This window comes from Lactuca virosa, chromosome 6 (assembly GCF_052849685.1).
Source record: "Lactuca virosa cultivar CGN04683 chromosome 6, Lactuca_virosa_CGN04683_v6, whole genome shotgun sequence".
NCBI lineage: Eukaryota > Viridiplantae > Streptophyta > Magnoliopsida > Asterales > Asteraceae > Lactuca > Lactuca virosa.
In genome coordinates, this window is record NC_136431.1 from 80,035,091 (window position 1) to 80,050,204 (window position 15,114).

Here is a 15,114-nt window from a genome sequence, read left to right on the forward strand (position 1 = left end):
ACAATGTTGACCGGTCGTTTTCTAAAATTATTTGGTAAATACGAAGTGGTAGAAAGTTGTCGACAGCTCAAAATCACATAGAATCAAAACACTATCGGGAGGTTGGAACTACATTAATAATTTTGGAGTAAAATAAATAGATAACGTGGCATAGCTTAAAGCAAGTCCTCTATTGATAAAAACTTGTGCATCACTCTCTCATTCACAACTAACAAGTAATATTTTGAGGTGTATATTTGGTTTCTAACCACTTCAGTTTTTATAACTATAATTAAAGTATTAAAATTTGGAATAACCAACATATTACATTAAATATTTCCACCACCAGAAGTTAGAAAATAATATTATAATATAAGTATGATAATGACATAATGTAGAATAATCGCGTTCGAAAGGAAATTAATTCGAACCACAAATAATTAAATTGTTATTGATAATTTCTAATTTTTGATAGTAATAATACACGAAATTAAATGCAACTGAAGATGTAAAATATGATATATTAACATCAATGTTTTAAAAACCAGTTTTTTAGTTGAACCGGTATGGTGACCGGTTCCCGGTTCGACCGCCGGGTCAACCGGTTTCTATAGTTTTCATGTTTTTTCTTATTTTCTTACACATACATACATATATAAATCATGAATTTGATGTTTACAAATTCAAACATTAAAAATACAAATAAGAATAAGTTGTAGATGAATCCAAATATATTAAAATAACACATAACCATAAGTTTTAATGTTTTACATCAATCCATATACGTCAAAAAGAAAATAAAGTATGATACCGTAACGAAATATAGTTTTAAATGAATACAAACACATCAAAAAACTTTATAACATTTATCATATGTTTTTATTTAGAGAAGAACTAAATAGACATGAAAAAAATCACCAAAGTTTATTATATAAATTGTTCTTTTTCATGTGTTTTTATTCGATTTAATCGGTTCAACAGGTTTATTTTGACCGGTTCAACCGGTTTTTTCTAAAAACCGGCTGGTTCAATCCGGTTCAGAAATCAATGTAAAACCGATGATAGTTGAACCGCTCCCTCCCCCGGTTCCCGGTCCAACCGGCTGGTTCAATGTTTTAAAAACCGGTTTTTTAGTTGAACCGGTAAGTTGACCGATTTCCGGTTCATCCAGTTTAATCAGTTCGACCGTCGGGTCAACCGGTTTTTATATTTTTCATGTTTTTTCCTATTTCCCTACACATACATATATAAATCATGAATTTGATGTTTACAAGTTCAAACATTAAAAATACACATAAAAATAAGTTGTATATGAATCCAAATACAGTAAAATAATACATAACCATAAGTTTTAGTGTTTTTACATCAATCCATATACGTTAAAAAGAAAATAAAATATAACATCGAAACAAAATATAGTTTTAGTCTTTTAGATGAATACAAACACATCAAAAAACTATTTACTATATAAATTTATTTAGATAAAACTAAATAGATTTGAAAAATAATGATCAAAATTTATTATGTAAATGACTCTTTTTATGTGTTTTTATTCGGTTTAACCTGTTCAACCGGTTTATTTTGACTGATTCAACCGAGTTTTTCTAAAAAACGGCTGGTTCAATCTGGTTCAGAAATCGACGTAAAACCGGTGATAATTGAACCGCTTCATCCCCCGACTCCTGGTCCAACCGGTTCGACCGGCCGGTTCAAACCGGTTTTTAAAACCAGATAAATGTAAAGATCATTCTTCTGTTTTTATTTGTATTAACATATCAATTAATGATACAATTTGTATTAAAATTAAACTTTTTACGGCTATAATTTACAAAAATTCTCAGTCGACATCAGTTTTAGATAAATGTAAAGATCATTCTTCTGTTTTTATTCGAATTAAATTTTCTAGAAGATAAACGGAAGTCCAAAACAAAAAAAAAAAAACTCTAAAGTTAAATCATTTCTTGAACCATATGTCAATAAAAAGTATATTTATTTTTAGACACAAAATTACCATTTCCTCTATATATTATCTCCTACTAACATCCTTAATCTTGTACACTAGCACATATTGCGCTCCCTAGTTTCCTCTTCCAAAACAAAAAGCGAAATGGCAATTATTGAAACATCATTTTGGAAAGTTGATGTTATTTTCATATTAGCTATGGGTTTCTTAATTTTATCGAGTGTGAAAGGAAATAGCCAGCCATTAGTTCCAGCACTTTTCATATTCGGAGACTCGGTTGTTGATGTCGGAAACAATAATCACCTTGAAACCGTTGTCAAATCAAACTTCCCTCCTTATGGTAGAGACTTCATAAACCACCACCCCACTGGGAGGTTTTGTAACGGCAAACTGGCGTCTGATTTTACTGGTAAAAATTCTCTTTTACTATATCACACATGGTCCTATAAGTATATTTATATGTAGTGGAGTCTCCCCTATTTCTATAAAACTCTTTAATTTGGAAACTAGATTTGTTGAATTTTTTTGCATATCATTCATTTGTTGATTTGCATCGACTATCTTTTATAGTCAAAGTATTGTCATATTTTTGGTACAGGTGAAAACCTAGGATTCACAACATATCCCCCACCCATACTAAGCAAAGAAGCCAATGGGAAGAACCTCTTACTTGGAGCCAACTTTGCATCCGGTAGCTCAGGATATTATGAGACAACCGCCAAGCTATATGCAAGAAAACATTTCCTTCATATCTTTTTTACATGATATTATAAATGCATATTTAGAATATAATCATTTTAGTTCTTTTGATATATGATCAGAACACGATTCCCTTGAGCAAGCAACTTGGGTACTACAAGGAGTACCAGAAGAAGCTGGTGGATTTTGCAGGGAAGTCCAATGCAACTTCAATAATCACAGGTTCAATATACCTTGTTAGCTCTGGAAGTAGCGACTTTGTTCAAAACTACTATGTTAACCCACTTCTCTACAAAGTCTACACACCTTACCAATTCTCAGATATCCTTATAGATGCCTACTCCCATTTCATCAAGGTTAAAAGAACTTATATATTTGAATTCAGTTTTCTGTTAGTAAAATTTTACAGATTACCAATGGATTACTTGTGACAGGAATTATATAAGCTAGGAGCAAGAAAGATCGGCGTATCGACATTACCACCAATTGGGTGCTTACCAGCATCCATTACAATCTTTGGTGAAGATAGCAACGAATGTGTTACCAAGATGAACTCAGTAGCCGAATACTTTAATAAAAAGCTCAATGCCACATCTCTAATATTAAAGGCCAAACTGTCGGGACTTAATCTTGTGGTGCTTGATATCTACAAACCTCTTTATGACCTGGTGCAGAAGCCTAGCGATTATGGTATCCTATTGAAGCCTACAATCGTTAATGCATGCATACTGTACTCTATACATGTAGTGGTATAATAATGAAATGATTTGTACTGTTTTAGGGTTCTTTGAAGCACGAAAGGCTTGTTGTGGGACAGGATTGGTGGAGACGTCGTTTCTATGCAATGAGAAGTCACCAGGGACGTGTGCAAATGCCACAGAATATGTTTTCTGGGATGGGTTTCATCCATCGGAAGCAGCAAACAAAATCTTGTCAGACGACTTGATCGTTGCTGGCATCTCTCTTGTATCGTGAATTCTTCAAAACCATTTTTATGACGTACTTTGCCTATGATGTTCAAGCATAATTAGTTTCTATCCACAGTTACATCTATGTAATTCTGGGTATACTTAATATTGGAATATATAATTATACGAAATTTCTATAATTATTTATACACATTGGAATCAATCCTGTAATAATGACTATATTTCGCTGGTATGATATATTCATGAATTCTTGTATTTGATATTTTTTTTTGTCATATTTTGCTGGAAAAATTGGTTTAACCATTTTCACTAATAATATTCCCATTTTTAATCATAAATTTAGAACCATAAAATGGATAACGGATATATAATTTTGTTTTCCTCGGTAATACCTTGGGTTTGGTATATTATACGTCTAAAATGAAGTTAAGATTAATAAGAAATTAATTCTTAAAGTAAGTTAGTTGGATAAATCGGAAATAAAAATAAAGTGGACTTTTAGCCATTAAATAAGTCTTAAAGACTATTTTACAAGAGAAAACTTGAAATTTTGGTGACTAATACTTATACTTACTCATTGGTGGATATATTATAGATAAACTATATCGTGAGTTTTTGCTATTTTCATTAATTTTTCAATTGCCAAGATCAAAGTCTTTAAAGGTTGTCTTCTAAATATCCTATGTGTTTTTTAAAATTTTCTATATCATGTAATTGAATCGCTGGTGTTTTTTTTTTTTTTTTTTAAATTGGTCTTAAAATAAATGTTATTTTAAAATTGTCTCCGTTTGCCGCTTATAATAATTTTATAAATAAAGATTGTTTTTAGCTTATCAAAACTCATCAGTGGATCAGAGCTTCTTTTAAATGTTATAAAAATTTATTATTATGTTTGGTAAACATTGGTTTTGAAAAATATGTTTGGTATTTCTGTTGGCAAAGAAATGACCAAATATATTTTCTATGATAACTTGTTTTATAATTGTTATTTTATGCAACCAAAATTTTCGTTCATTTTGGTTGTATATAGTTGTCTTAATTATAAAAATAAAATGTTTGTTTATTTTATATGATGTTATGTATAAACACGTCATTAATTAGGACCATTGTAGTGTTGTTGGTTGTTATTTTTTTTTTTTCATAAAACACTACTAGAAAACAACATTTTAATGACACGCATTACGTAAGGCTGTTGCTAGACAACATCTGGATAAATAAACTAAAACAAACAAATACTACTTATAAATTGAAAATAGGTTAAAAGGAAGAATTGCTCAATTTGGAACTTTCAAAGAACTCTTAAAATAAAACATAGGATTTGAAGTTATAAACAAGCTCTGGAATCAGTCCTAGCAGTTGAGAATTCAAGTCGGGCTAAACATAGTATAAGGAATATGTTCAAAAGAATATAGAAACACAACCAAGAAAAGCAATAATCTTTCCTTTTGGTTTCTATTTAAGGTAACTATAGGTCATCTAAAGAATAAAGATCAAGGATTAAATATACGATCTTTATATTGCCTTTATGATCCGCTTCACAAAATCACATCAACAATTACAAAAGAAAAGCATATAAGTATCCATCAGGAAAACTAATTGGTTTTCTTTTTAAATAAGACTTATTAATGAAGGAAATACTTACATTTTCTCCCACATCGACTGTGATTTTCCCATTTCAGTCATTAGATTCTTGAACTTATGGATACAATCTCCTCCTCTAAAAAACAACAATGAGGTACTAGTTAGAACTAGACTTTTATTTTTTCCTATCACAACATTGTACTTTGAAAAATTTACCTTGCCCAAGTCAATAAATAAATACTCATTGCCTATAACTGGTTAAGTATTTTGAAATTATAATTTCCTAATAAGAAAAAAATTTGGAAGTACGATGCTATGATCGTTTAGAATATTTAAAGTGTTAGGCCTTAAAAAGAGAATATTAAATGAAAGTACATTGCTATTTCTTTCATTCAGCATGTATTACAGGACTTGAAAACCAAGATTTTGTTTTGTAATTTATAGTAAAAAGACACACTTGATATGATTCAAAGATTCAACAGATATAAGGGCACTTTGAATCATGTCTTCATTGCGATCAACTTCTTGTTGTTCAACATATTGTTTGGGCTTAAAGTTGACTGTTTTCTGTAGAGGATCCACCAATGAATCTAGAACTGTAATAAATGTTGAAAAATATATAAGTTACCATTAATTAACATTTGTTAAATTTAAAAAAAAAGAAAAAGAAAAAAGAACACATCAATAAAAACTTGCTAAGATAGCCGAAGGAAACTTGTCGACAAGTTTCGAGAGGATACGATGGCAAGGAATCTTAACATCATAATGATCTGGAACGAAAAAATAATTATATATTATTGAAAATATGATTTTTGAACAGTTGAAAAATGTAACACCCTGTTCGAGTCGTTTCTTAATTTGGGGCCGTGACCCGAAGATCAATTATCATAAGGTTTCGGGCTTTGAGGAAAGAGAAGTTTAGACCCATTTGGATGTGGGTAATGTAGCTTATGCGATCTAAGAGTTCGGTATGTGTTTTGGAGTCCAAGGGTAAATTGGTAAAAGTGATGGTTCGGACCTTTCATGAATTAAGATTTAAGTTCGGAAGGTTTTAAAGGCTATGGAGACTTGACAGGAGTGTAGGGCTTCTCTTTACCTTTCCGAGCATATAAGGAACGCCGAAAACATATTTGGGATTCGGAAGTTATGGCTAGTAGAAGTTATGAAAATTTTGGGTTAAGCCGAGTATGTTGGGCGTATTGGGCAAGAGTGATCACGGAGGGCAACCTAGTACGTTGGCGGTACCGGGAGTATGCTGGGCATACGCAACCCAAACTCAAACCCTAATTTTGGGTCTTGGACCATATTTAACGACCTTAACTCATTTCCAACCCTCCTTACCTTCAACCTCCACCCTCTTAAGCTATTCCTCGAAACCCTAGCCTCATTTGAATGATTATTAAGCCTTTAAGGGATTTTGGTGCTTTTGGAAGAAGAAGAACTCTTTGGAGAAGTGTTGGTTGTCTTGGAGCTTGTAGATCCAGGCCTTGTTCACATTGATCTAGCTTCTAGAGGTATAAAGTTTTAATCTTGATGGTTCTCTCATGTACATCTAGTTTGGATTATGATTTGTCATGTTTTGGTCCCATGAGTTGATCCTTGAGAGTAAATGCTACTCCATAGGTTTTGGGTTGTTTATTTTGATGTTTTGAGGTCCCTTGTTCATAAAGTTTGCATCTTGATGGTTGTGGACCAACCATGCATGAGTTGTTGACCTCTTGGTGAAGCTAGTAGGGTAGATTTGGGTTTTGTGTTTCTTGGAGCCATGCAAAGGCATCAAGTTGATGACTTTATTGATTAAGACACCCATTAGAATTAGATTCGAGCCTTGGATGTAAAGTCTTAAAGGATTAAGCACTTTTAAGTAAGTCCTTGGTCATTTTGTTATGTTAGGAAGCTTAAGTTTGGTGTTGGGCTTTATTAAGTCATGCTAGGTCATAAAGTCAGGAAATTTATGACTCTATACGTCCATTAGGCTGGAACTTGAGGATTTGGTCATTTGGTCTTAGAGGAATAAGACCTAAAAATGGAGTTTGGGCTTAAGCACCATACAATGGGCGTATTGAGGTGGTACGCGGGGCGTATGCACCAAGGTGGCATAATGGGCCATTTTTTGGGCCTTAGGTCTTTTGGGTTTTGGGTCATGAGTTGTTGGGTCAGATATGGGACGGGTAAAATGGTCGTTTACCCATTGGAATGATAGAATATGAATTGGATCTTGGATTATGGGAAATTGCCTTAATTATTGATTAGGGATAATTTGGTTGTATTCAGTGCGAGGACCCCAGTAGCAGCAACGTGTGTTACTCAGTTATCTCTAGATTGAGTTGATTCTCCTCACAGTATTTGGCGGGTCGAAGGCACCAATGCCGACCCATAGATTATATTTACTAGAATGCTAGCTGTCTGTGTGACACTTGTATGTATTGTATGTGTTTGTATATGAATTTCGGGCGGGGCCTGATGAATGTTTTGGGCGGGGCCCACCACACATGACTGACAGATCTATACTGGGCAGGCCCGATGTATGTATGTATGGTATGTGGTATTTTGGGGAACTCACTAAGCTTTGTGCTTACAGTTTTATGGTTATGGTTTCAGGTACTTCCAGTTCGAGAGGGAAGGGCCCAACTTGAACGCAGCGCATCCACCCATATTTCCGCACTTTATAATTTAGGGATTGTACTCTGATAACTATTTTTACTCTGACATACTTTTAAATGGTTGATAAGAATAAATGGTGTTTATGTGTTGAATTAAAAATGAAATTTCGACCTTATAATTTTCAGGATGTTACAAGTTGGTATCAGAGCCTTGGTTTGAGGGATTCAAAGACACTCCCGGGTGTGACTGAACTTAAACTGAGGGATTTGTAATTTTTTGAAAGAAAAAAATTTCTAATAGATTTAAAATGGGGGGGGGGGGTGATGCGTGCAATCGACCAAGCTTAAGTAAGTGATTCCTAGAATACCCATACATGTTGATATGTTATATGTTATGAGAATTGCATGCTAGATTAAGGCTAAGGATCTGTTCATAGTTTCATGTTAGGAGAGATGCCTTTGTAGAACCCTTAGTGATGTGATTTAACTATTAAGTGAATATGTTAAGTCACATGCTTCAAGGGTTAAATAATCTCAGAGTGATGGATTTGGCTCTATTACGCAGCTCTCGTTTGAGTCTAACCGTTGTAGGGTTGAGTCTTTTACTCGGAGGATTATCTAAGCTTTGTTGCATGTGATTGCATTCATGAAGTAGTTAGCTGATATTAGTGGGAGTTCTTAAATAGGTGATGACAGAGTGAGGCCAGGAACCTAGGAAAGCCTAGGAAGTGCTTTAGTGGGTTGGTTGCACTGTTTAGCAAAGTACTTGGAGTACCCACTCGAGAAGGTGAATTGGAGGATTCGGGATAAATCTTGAGGAAAGTATGGGTAGGTGTGGAAGGTAGTATTGGGCCGGTACTACTGAAAGCACATGATATATACTTGAATCGAGGGGAGTCACGGAGAATCTAGGAAGCGTGTAGGATAAGGATTCTTTGAGTATGTTCTGATTATTGTATGGTTGCTTTTCAGTATGGTGATGAGTACTCATGGCGGAGGGTATGGATTAGGCTCAGGTGCTGGCACCGAGCTGATGGATGAGCGGATGCGGGAGTTCATCTCGTCGGAGATCACCCGCTGTATTTTGGAGCAGCCTCATGTGATCTTTGGTACGATCAAGGAGGGGATCATGGAGATTATGCAGGAGAGTCCGGACATGTACCGCAATGGGATTATAAAGTTGTTGGATGAGCGACTCGGGGACCTTCGGGATGAGATTGCAGCAGGACAGATGGAGGCTCATCGGGAGCTCAAGGTTTGTGGAGCCCTAGAATTTTTCGAGGAGGAGGATCCTATTGCTAGTTCTTTCCATGAGGGATCGAAGGTGGGTTATGCATCATGAATTCAGGGAGATCGATTCCGTGATTGGACTACTACTGAGATTTCACAAACTTTACAAGATGAGTTACCCGATATTATTAGTCATGTCACTAACAGGTTGGTCACCAAGTTCGAGGATAAGATCTCGACCGTTCAGACAATTGATGGGATGGTTGAGGTGACTCGGGAGCGGGAGCTTGGTTTGGAGAGGCAACTGGGAAAGAGGAAGCAGACTCATGATCTGACTCTGGTAGCAACATCTAAGCGGTTTGATGTTGCCATTTCTAGTGCTAGAGGCCTGAGTGGCCACAACATTTTTGCTAAGGGTAGAGGAACCCACAAGCCTGTGCGCTACTAGTTTAAATGTGGAAGGTGCGGATGTAAGAGTCATGTTCGGCAAGATTGCACCCTAGAGATGGAATCGTGTCATCGTTGTCATCAGCCTAGCCATATTAGGGCAAGTTGCACACGATTCTTGATCGGGGCGGCTTAGACCCCATCATCCGCAATATTTCAGGAGGCAGAGCTAATACTTCAAGACCTCGAGAGTATGTATTCCTTCATGCATTTTAATTGCTTTTGCTTATGTGATTGGGTGATGAGACGTTACGTTCGGTTTAGTTAAGACCCCACCTAGGATCACAATTTTTTATGGTTTCCTTGTTATTATTATCGGAAGATCGTCATATGCCAAATTGCATGTTGAGAGTCATGATTAGAAACATGTCTGGTGGAGTTGGATTCAGATCGTCAGCTATCAATAGAGTGGGCCCTTGAGTGAACTGAGTATCCAGCTCGGAGGATCAGCAACTAGATTGACATGATAGATTCAACATAATGGACCAGAAGGAGCTGCAACGTGATTTCATTTGAGTGTTTCAAATTTGAGATGGTTGAGATCTTTCATGGATGAGAGGAGTAAAGGATTGGTCAAAATGCGAGTTCAAGGGAGTTATGGCCAGGTTCATGTTTTCAGGATTATAAGAGTGGTCCCCGCATCAGAAGCTTTTAGGAAAGGACCTCATGGAAGGTGGTTGACCCCTTCTGGGACAACGAAGTTAGATTTTAGAAGTGCTTATGTCTATCAGGATGGATGTCAGCTACTTGTTGATAGGCTTTGAATCGATGGCTACCGCTAGTAGGGAAAGAGCAGTAGTGAATCATCACTCCGGAGTATGGATGATGAATCAACCACATGGGTTTGTTCAGATGCTGAGATTGTCAAGAGAATTTAAATAGAATTGTTAGAGATTTTCTGAGTGTATCGATCAATTTTTTAGAAAGTGGGTAGTTGGATTGGTGAGTTGTCCGTTCTGGTCGAGGGTTTATAGTTCTTTGTCATCAGTTGATGTGGCTCAAAGATTTGGAATTTTATCACATGGGAGTGATTCGGGTGGTGAAGTGTTTAAATTAGTATGGGATGTGGGTACCCTAGCTTTTATGGTCATGTAATCTTAGTTCATGGAAGCTCAGGAGAAGAGTAGCGGAGTAGCGAAGTTGCAAGATGGTTTGAAAATCCATCGATTATGAAGTTAACATAGTGCAATTGAATCCCAGTGGGGGAGAACTGTTAGGATTATTAGGAGTAATTCTAGGTGCGAAACCAGGAGGAATTCCATACTTTAAGCAAGTGGAGGGCCAGTTCTAATTGTGGTGTGGACCGAGATTGCACAAGGAATGAGGATTCGGGTTATCTTGCCTGAATATGTGAAGCATTAGTTGTGGCACATAGCGGTTATATGATCAGATACAAGTTGAGGGTGATGTCAGAGCCTCTATGCATGTCCTTGTCTGATGAAGGCTTTGGGGTTCGAAGCATGACCCTAACACCTGATTAGGATACAATCAATGTGGTTTGACCCGTGTTTGATTGTGTGAGACCCATGGGCGAGGCCTATTCGATTGTTCAGATTAGATGAGACCCGTGGGCGAGGCCCGTTTGGTTATGATGGCGTGGGTGAGACCCGGTGAAATTTGGCTTGAGCATAGTATTAGATCACGTTTAGAGTAGGATGACTCTGTGGTCAGTGAGTGGCATCTGTGTGGTGTTTAGGCTAGGGTAGCCCTTATCTGTTAAACTCTTAGTCGGAGCATTGTGGCGGGACAAGGTGTGAGACTATCAGTCTCAGTGGTCGATTGTGGATTTTAAATCTCAGTTTAGTGGAGGGTCGCCGTGGAATCAAAAGATTTCGGATAGAATGCAAGTGTAAATCTTTGGATTTCGGGATGGGAGTTATGTTCCCGGTTGACACCAAGGGATGGGACTCACGTGGGGAGTCGCCTTTGTTTATATGAAAGATCTTTTCAACAACAAGGTATGGTCAAGGATTCTGCCTGCCAAGCGTATCCAGTTAGATAATTTAGGATCGAAAGGATGTCATTCAGTTCAGATTGCAAAGAGAGGTTCTATTGATTGTGGTTTGGAATGGTTCTACCTATGTGGAGGTTAGGTAAAGTTTTGGGTTTCAGACTTATAGCAGAGGAGTGTTGGTTTTTCCGTATTATTTAAAGTTAGTGGATCAATAATTCGTTCTCTATCAGGGCATGTGAGTCCTTCTAAGGTTGGGTTTTGATGGTAGCTATGGCAACCCAGAGAATACGACACTAAACGCCGTTAACACTTAACGATAAGACGTAAGAATGTAATAAGGAAAACCTTGTAACTACCCGACATATATTAATATATTCAAAATTTTCATCCTTAATTACATCAACCATTAGGCTAAAAAATACGTGCGCAAAATGTCGCGTCACTTTGCGAGCATGTTAGTATATTTAGACTCCTTAAGCTACCTCAATTCCAGAAATATAAATTTCGTAAGAATCCGACACGGTATGGAGGAGATATAACGTTTATGGTAAATTTATATCTACCGTAATTAAAAAGTTACAACGACGAAAACTACAAGGTGATTAGTTGACATTTGAAGAATGGCACCAACTAGACGATTGTAGTACTACTTAAAGTAGGAATTATGAGACAAGGAACGCCTAAAATAGACATCATGTGTGAGAGTTATGATTTTTATAAAATTATAATGGTAATAAAAACACGTCGAAAAAAATGAGAGTCAAAACTTGACAAAAGGACCAAAAGGAAAGTTGTAGAGAATGACGATACCTAAACAAATATATAAGAGTCATTCAAAACGGAGTTCATATACGAGAGTTAAAAAATTTTAAAGTTTAATTTTTATCGCCACGTGCGCTCGCGCGCACTGACACCCGATTGTGTCGAGATACAGGATGATGTGGCACACGGAGATGAGGAAACGTGGCACGATCGTGCGGTTCGTAGGCAATGCGCAATGTGCACTCTAAACCTGCTATAAATAGTAGGTCTTGGCAGTCCATTTCCCTCACACCAATCTCAAATCCTCTCTCAAATCGCATCCTGTGCCATTGCCCCGATCACCTCTCAAAGCGCTAACTTGTGGTTTCTACCCTACACAAACGTTTTCAAAATCACACGAGAGTTCACGACCCAACTTTCAACTCCTTTCCGGGGGGGGGGGGGGGGATAATGTCTAAAATACAACTTACGTAGTTATTACTAATTATAGTTAGATAATTATGCCCATATCATTAGGATAATATTAGACCGATACTTACTCTGCCCAAACTCTTTAGCTAATATTATGCCTAGTTGCTATGCTGAAGCACTATGATAGATAAGATCATACCTAGTTCTCACGCTTGCTAGTTTCCAGGAAACGTTCAAACTCGTTGTTATAGCTACCTTTGGATAAGCATAGTACCTAGTGTTACTCTGTCCAAATTCTCGGCTACGCTAAACACACTAAATACATTATATATATATATATATATATATATATATATATATATATATATATATATATATATATATATAATAAGTATATTTTATAAAACACAATGCGAATAACAACATGATCGACCAGGGGAGGCCCCTATGACAAGAGTTAGATGAGACACGATCCATCAACACGCTGATTGATATTCAGCTTGCGCCCGACCTATAATCATTAATTCTTAAATGAGTGAGAGAGATATGTATATAGCTATACGAGATTGACAATCCAACCTGTGGTTGCTAGCTACAACCCGACGACAAGTCGAAGCATGCATTACTTTCTTGCCACAGTGACGTCCGATGAAGCGTCATGTTATTTCTTTCGCGATCAACAATCATATCTCGATTATACGAACTCATCGTAACTTTTTCAAACTAAAACTAGATATCATAAACTACTATTAGGGTTAATACAAATAAGTAGTGATAGTACTCACAACCTCTAGGAAGCGAGTTTAGATCAACCAACACTCGACTATCTTAGACTCCCAATAGGAACCTACCTATAGAAGTAGTGATAGTACTCACAAACTCAAGGAAGTGAATTTAGGATAAAATAAAACAACTAAAATACCCACACATGTTTTATAACAAGAAAACCTGTGGACTCACCAACATTATGCTAACCTCTCAAACCACATGTATTCTCAGGAGAATGAACCTACCCCAAGAAGGAGATAACCCCGGTGGTGCAGTCCGGAACTTATGTGCTTTGCTTTTGTACTTTGCTTTCGTAACCTAACTGTACCTCGAACAATTATGTAATATATTTTATTTAATGAATAAATAGCTACATTGTTTAGTACATCATGTGTATTATTCAATGCATATCTTGGCCTGAAATCCTAACATCCTAATGTCGCACAGCCTGGCGGTTCCGCCGTTGGCCAGGGGTGTGACAGTAGCATTGGAAGGTCGCTTTAAGTATGAGTCAATTTATCGTCGAAGCGGGGTTCGAGAGGAATTTATCGTAACGTCTGATTTTCCTGGAAGAGCATTCGTCGGTATGAGGCAACATTGCAACCCTGTTAGGATTTCAAGAAAACTCTGTTTAGATCAGCGAGTATGGTAGATGAAGCAGTGAGAAATGATTTCAAGGGCGAAATCTAATTTAAGTGGGGAGAGTTGTAACACCCTGTTCGAGTCGTTTCTTAATTCGGGACCGTGACCTGAAGATCAATTATCATAAGGTTTCGGGATTTTAGGAAAGAGAAGTTTAGACCCATTTGGACGTGGGTAATGTAGCTTATGAGATCAAATACTTCCGTGTGTGTTTTGGAGTCCAAGGGTAAATTGGTAAAAGTGATGGTTCAGACCTTTCATGATTTAAGGATTTAAGTTTGGAAGGTTTTAAGGCTATGAAGAGTTGATAGGAGTGTAGGGCTTGTCTTTACCTTTGCGAGCATATCAGGAACGCCAAAAACATATTCGGGATGCGAAAGTTATGGCCAGTAAAAGTTATGAAGATTTTGGGTTAAGTCGAGTACGCTGGGCGTACAGGGCGTACACTAGGCGTACTGGACAGGAGTGATTGTGGAGGGAAACATGGTATACTCGGTGTACCAGGAGTATGGTGGGAGTACGCGACCCAAACTCAAATGCTAATTTTGGGTCTTGGACCCTATTTAACGACCTTAACTCATTTCCAACCCTCCTTACCTTCAACCTCCACCCTCTTAAGCTATTCGATCGAAACCTTAGTCTCATTTGAAAGATTATTGAGCCTTTGAGGGATTTTGGTGGGTTTTTTGTTCTTTTGGAAGAAGAAGAACTCTTTGGAGAAGTGTTGGTTGTCTTGGAGCTTGTGGATCCAGGCCTTGTTCGCCTTGATCTGGCTTCTGGAGGTATAATGTTTTAATCTTGATGGTTCTCTCATGTAGATCTAGCTTGGGTTATGATTTGTCATGTTTTGGTCTCATGAGTTGATCCTTGAGAGTAATTGCTACTCCAAAGGTTTTGGGTTGTTTATTTTGATGTATTGAGGTCCCTTGTTAATAAAGTTTGCATCTTGATGGTTGTGGACCAACCATGCATGAGTTGTTGACCTCTTGGTGAAGCTAGTAGGGTAGATTTGGGTTTGTGTTTCTTGGAGCCATGTAAAGGCATCAAGTTATGACTTTATTGATTAATACACCCATTAGAATTAGATCCGAGCCTTGGATGTAAAGTCTTAAAGGATTCAACAGTTTTAAGTAATCCTTGGTCATT

General features: G+C 36.9%; 1 protein-coding gene across 1 annotated transcript; it reads left to right on the forward strand.

The window, feature by feature from the left end:
• The first annotated feature begins 2,023 nt into the window (after positions 1 to 2,023).
• On the forward strand, positions 2,024 to 3,825 carry LOC145119873 (GDSL esterase/lipase At5g22810-like). Its single transcript, XM_079055639.1, has 5 exons — positions 2,024 to 2,351; positions 2,541 to 2,671; positions 2,764 to 2,997; positions 3,076 to 3,331; positions 3,423 to 3,825. The coding sequence occupies exons 1-5, from the start codon at positions 2,087 to 2,089 to the stop codon at positions 3,614 to 3,616; spliced, it is 1,080 nt and encodes a 359-aa protein (XP_078911765.1). The 5' UTR covers positions 2,024 to 2,086; the 3' UTR covers positions 3,617 to 3,825.
• Positions 3,826 to 15,114: the final 11,289 nt, after the last annotated feature.

Coding starts and splice junctions, on each gene's coding strand:
- LOC145119873 (XM_079055639.1), top strand. CDS start 2,087: ATGGCAATTATTGAAACATCATTTTGGAAAGTTGATGTTATTTTCATA. Junction 2,672..2,763: donor AGACAACCGCCAAGCTATAT/GCAAGAAAACAT, acceptor ATATATGATCAG/AACACGATTCCCTTGAGCAA. Junction 2,998..3,075: donor CCTACTCCCATTTCATCAAG/GTTAAAAGAACT, acceptor TACTTGTGACAG/GAATTATATAAGCTAGGAGC.